Raw genomic sequence first — 5,106 nt, 5'->3', positions numbered from 1 at the left:
CGCCATCAAGTTGGATCTGACTCATAGCGACCCCTCCTTGGGTTTCTGAGGCAGTATCTCTATGGAAGTAGATTGCCCAGTCTTCCTTCTGAGGAGTGGTTGGTGGGTTTGAACCTCCAGCCTTCTGGTTAGCAGTCAAATGCCTTAGGCACTATGCTACCAGAGCCCTGATATGGCTTAGGTTACACGCACCTTAGTCTTCAAAGAGACATCTTTGCTATTCAGCACTTTAAAGAGGTCTTTTGTAGCAAATTTTCCCAGAAATCTGATTTCTGAGAGCTGCTTCCGTGGGTGTTGAGTGTGGATCCAAGTAAAATGAAATCTTTTGAAAACCACAATCTTTTCTCCATTCATCATGATGTTGTTTATTGATTCAGTTGTGAGGATTTTTCATTTCCTTTATGTTGAGGTGTAACCCACACTGAAGGCTCTGATCTTCATCAGCAGGTGCTTCAAGTCTTCTTCACTTTCAGGAAGCAAGGTTGTGTCATCTGCATATCGCAGGCTGTTAATGAGTCTTCCTCAAATCCTGATGCTGCGTTCTTCTTCATATAGCCCAGTTTCTTGGATTATTTGCTCAGCATACAGATTCAATATGGAGGAAGGATACAAGCCTGACACACATCTTTCCTGATTTTAACCCATGTAACGTCCTCTTTTCTGTTCGAACGACTGCCTCTTGGTATATGTACAATTTCCTCATGAGAATAGTTAAGAATAACTAAGTGTTCGGGAATTCCCATTCCTCACAATGTTATCCATAATTCGCTATGAGCTACACAGCTGAATACCTTTGCATAATTAATAAAACACAGGAAAGTAATTTTCTGGTATTTGTTTTCAGCCATCATCCATCTGCCATCAACAATGATACCCCTTGTTCCATGTCTTTCTCTGAATCAGGTTTCAGTTTCTGGAGTTCCCTGTCAACATACGGCTGCAACCATTCTTAATTATCTTCAGCAAAATTTTACTTGGGTGTGATATTAATGATACTGTTCAATAATTTCCACATTCTGTTGAACCATTTTCTTTGGAATGGGAACAAATATTGATCTTTTCAAGTTTGTTGGCCAAGTAGCTGTCTTCCAAATTTCTTGGCATAAATGGGTGAGCACCTCCAGTGTGGCATCCGTTCGTTGAAACATCTCAATGGGTATTCTGTCAATTCCCGGGGACTTCTTTTTCGCCAACTCCTTCAGTGCAACTTGGATTTCTTCCTTCAATATCATCGGTTCTTGATCATATGCCACTTCCTGAAATGGTTGAATGTTGAACATCTTTTTGGTACAGTGACCATGTATTCCTTCCATCTTTTTTTGATGCTTCCTGCATTGGTTAATATTTTGCCCACAGAAAGCTTCCACACTGCAACTCAAGGCTTGAATTTTTTCTTCAGTTCATTCAGCTTGAGACACACGGAGAATGTTTTTCCTTTTTGGTTCTCTAATTCCAGGTTTCATTATAATACTTTGCTTTATCCTCTCAAGCTGTCCTTTGAAATATTCTGTTCAGACCTTTTACTTCCTCTTTTATTCCACTTGCTTTAGATACCGAGTTCAAGAGCAAGTTTCAGTCTTCTCTTTCTTTCCCTGTCATTTAATGACGTTTTGCTTTCTTCATGGATGATGTCTTTGATGTCATCCCACAATCTATCTGATCTTCAGTCATTGTGTTCAATGCATCAAATTTGTTCTTCAGACAGTTTCTTCAATTCAGGTGGGGTATAATTAAAGTCCCATTTTGGCTCTCGTGGACTTGTTTTAATTTTCTTCAGCTTCAACTTAGAGTTGCATAAGAGCAATTGATGGTCTGCTTCACAGTTGGCCCCTGCCCTCATTCTGACTGATGATATGAGCTTCTTCAGCGCCTCTTTCCAGAGATGTCGTCGACCTGACTCCTGTGCACGCCATCTGCCAAGGCCCACGAGCACAGCTGCCATCTACGTGCCTGAAAAAAGGCATCTACACTGAGGAACTCATTGGTCTTGCAAAATTCAGTCATGTGATCTCAGGTGTCATTTCTATCACCAAGGTCGTATCTTCCAATGAACAATGCTTCTTTGTTTTCAACTTTCACATTTCAATCACCAGTAACGATCAGCACTTCTTGATTGCATGTTTGGTCAATTTCCGACTGCACAAGTTGGTAAAAATCTTCAATTTCTTCATCTTTGGCTTTAATGGTTGGTGCATAGATTTCAATAATAGTTATATTAAGTGGTCTTCCCTGTAGGCGTATGGATATGATCCTATCCCTGACAGCATTGTACTTCAGGACAGATCTGGAAATGTTCTTTGTGATGGTGGATGCCACGTCATTTCTCTGCAGTTTGTCATCCCTGGAACAGTAGACCATATGATGGCTGATTCAAAACGGCCAACACCAGTCCGTTTCAGCTCACTAATTCCCAGGCTATTGGTCTTTATGCATTCCGTTTCATTTTTTAAAAGTTCAAGTTTGCCTAGTCATCCTTCATATATTGCACATTCTAATCACTAATGGATGTGAAGGTGTTTCTTCTCATTTGGAGTTGTACCACATCAGCAAACAACAGTCTTGAAAACTTTACTCCACCCCCCATTTAAGAATGACTCCACTTTGAGGAGGTAGCTCTTCCCCAGTCATATTATGAGTGCCTTCCAATCTAAGGGGCTCATCTTCCGGCATTGTATTGGACAATCTTGCCCTGCTGTTCATAACATTTTCAGAGACCAAGTTTGTCAGAAGCGGACTCGTCTGCATCCTTCTGAGCCTGGAAGCTCTGCTGAGAGCCGTCCACCACGGGCAACGCTGCTGGTGTTTGAAATCCTGGAGGCATAACCTCTGCACCAGAGCAACACCCAAGCCGCCACAGTGTGACAGACACACTGACAGATGGGTGGAACCATGTATTACTGTTTAATAGCAACTATCTGGTGTAGTGCCTAAGGCATTTGACTGCTAACTAGAAGGCTGGCGGTTCAAACCCACCAGCCACTCCTGACGAGGAAGGTTGGGCAATCTACTTCCGTAGTGATACTGCCTCAGTAACCCAAGGAGGGGTCGCTGTGAGTCGGGTCTGATTTGACGGCACATAACAACAACAACAGCATCTAACACCTAATAATTCTAATATTCCATCAACACTGGAACAACTTCAATGGGCTGATGCTTCTCCTTATTCTGAGTGTGTTTTTCTGCTGCTCTGCGTGGCTGGGAACTTCCGTTTGGATGCCAGACACTGTAAATTATCTGGTTGGATATGTCTCAATTTCTAAAGATATTACTGTTCTAAGATACAGGTTAGTAACTAGGAAAAGTTTGATCCTTTGGGGTTTTAGGATTTGTTAGGCAACACCAGAGCAGTGACGAGTCTAGGTTAATTATTCCCCAAAACAAAGACCTCTGGTGGTATAGTGGTTAAAGCTTTCAGCTGCTAACCAAAAGGCTGGTTGTTCAAACCCTATAGCTATTCTGCAGGAGAAAGATAAGGCAGTCTGCTTCTGAAAAGATTTACAGCCTTGGAAACCTTACGAGACAGTCCTATTGTGCCCAATAAGGTCGTTATGAGATGAAATAGACTCATAACTCATAGGCAGTGAGGTTTGTTTTTTGGTATTGAGGTAAAGTATTGAAATTGGCATAGTGCACTGGGCCAATCTCCCACAAAAGACCTCTTTTAAAGCAAAGATGTCATTTTGAGGCTGAAGGTGCACCTGACCTGTGCCGTGGTATTTTTAATCACCTCATTATGTGTGTGACAGCTGGGCAACGAATAAGGAGGGACCGAGAAGAACTGATGCCTCTGAATTAATGTGTTGGTGAAGAATACTGAGCATACAGGAACTGCCAGAAGAACAAACCAGTACGTCTTAGAAGACATACCACCAGAACATGAGGTTGGAAAGACTCCGTCTCTCGTACTCTGGTCATGTTGTCAGGGGGGCCCAGTCCCTGGAGGAGGACATCGTGCTTGGTAAATTAGAGGGTCACCAAACAAGAGGAAAATACTCAACAAGATGGCCTGACACAGTGGCACCAACGATGGGCTCAAGTACAGCAATGATTGTGAGGATGACTCAGGACCAGGCGGGCTTTCATTCTGTGACGTGGAACCAACTCCCTGGCACCAGCAACAAGGCTGAGGCAGCTGGCTGTACGTCTTCCAAGATGCACTGGTCCTTTCTTCTGGCAGTTCCTGTATGCTCAGTATTCTTCACCAACACATTAATTCAGAGACATCAGTTCTCGGTCCTGCCTCATCTCTTTCCCACAGAGTGGCTGGCAGTGGCCAGAGCCCACCTGCAGTTTCCCTTCCTGAGCCGCAACTGGGGAACCCTCTGAGGTCAGTTACCTGGGGAGTCCCAAGGCTCACCTCGTCTGCTCCTGTCTGAGAGCACAGTCATTTGTTATCTACTGTCCAGTGTTGTAAAAACCTTTATATACGTATCTTGTCCTTTTATATTTCTTTTGGTTGTTTCACATGAGAGGGTAAATTCAGTCCCTTACTGCACCTTGGCTAGAAGCAGACGGACCCATTACAGTTTCTGAACACATTATAGTTATTGAATGAATAACGCCTCACTAGGACTAGACTATGCCTCACCTTATCAATGTGTCATCATCCACAATGACCAACCATGGTGTTTTCTCGTGACTGCGGTTCAAGAATCTTTCCAAAATGGCAAATGTCTTCCCACAGTGACCTGAGAGGGACAAGCAGAGAACTGAGACTGGGTGATCCTGCATAAAAACAGAGAACTCGTTTTGAAATAGTTTTCAAGTTTCTGTTACATGTGCTTGAACGCCAACATGCACTTCAACCATCTGAAACTTAAAAACGTTCGCTTTTTCTGGTTTTCACAGAGTCAGTAAACCATGCAGAACGTTAGTGATCGCGACGTGTCCATCACTCTTTCATACACGAGGAAATGGAGACTCAGAGAGCTGAAGGGACGTCACCAAGATCACACCACTAAACTGAAGCAGAGAGCAAAACCCACTGTCATGGAGTCGATTCTGACCCACAGCGCCCCTAGAGGACAGAGTAGAACCGCCCCACAGGGTCTCCAAGGCTGTCAGTCTTCACAGAAGCAAAGCCCAAACCACACCCACTGCCGTGGA

The 5,106-nt window shown here is 43.6% G+C and overlaps 1 protein-coding gene across 1 annotated transcript in view; it reads right to left on the bottom strand.

Annotated features, from left to right (window-relative positions):
• The window catches only part of B3GLCT (beta 3-glucosyltransferase), a 183,601-nt gene that overhangs the window by 52,142 nt on the left and 126,353 nt on the right, over positions 1-5,106 (bottom strand). The window contains 1 exon segment of the mRNA XM_007958278.1: positions 4,589-4,688. Within this exon segment, the coding sequence (XP_007956469.1) occupies positions 4,589-4,688 (100 nt within the window).

The sequence above is a fragment of the Orycteropus afer genome, unplaced genomic scaffold (assembly GCF_000298275.1).
Source record: "Orycteropus afer afer isolate SDZICR_OR568_19922 unplaced genomic scaffold, OryAfe1.0 scaffold00902, whole genome shotgun sequence".
In the NCBI taxonomy this organism is placed as follows: domain Eukaryota; kingdom Metazoa; phylum Chordata; class Mammalia; order Tubulidentata; family Orycteropodidae; genus Orycteropus; species Orycteropus afer.
This window is presented reverse-complemented; position numbering and strand designations above follow the sequence as displayed.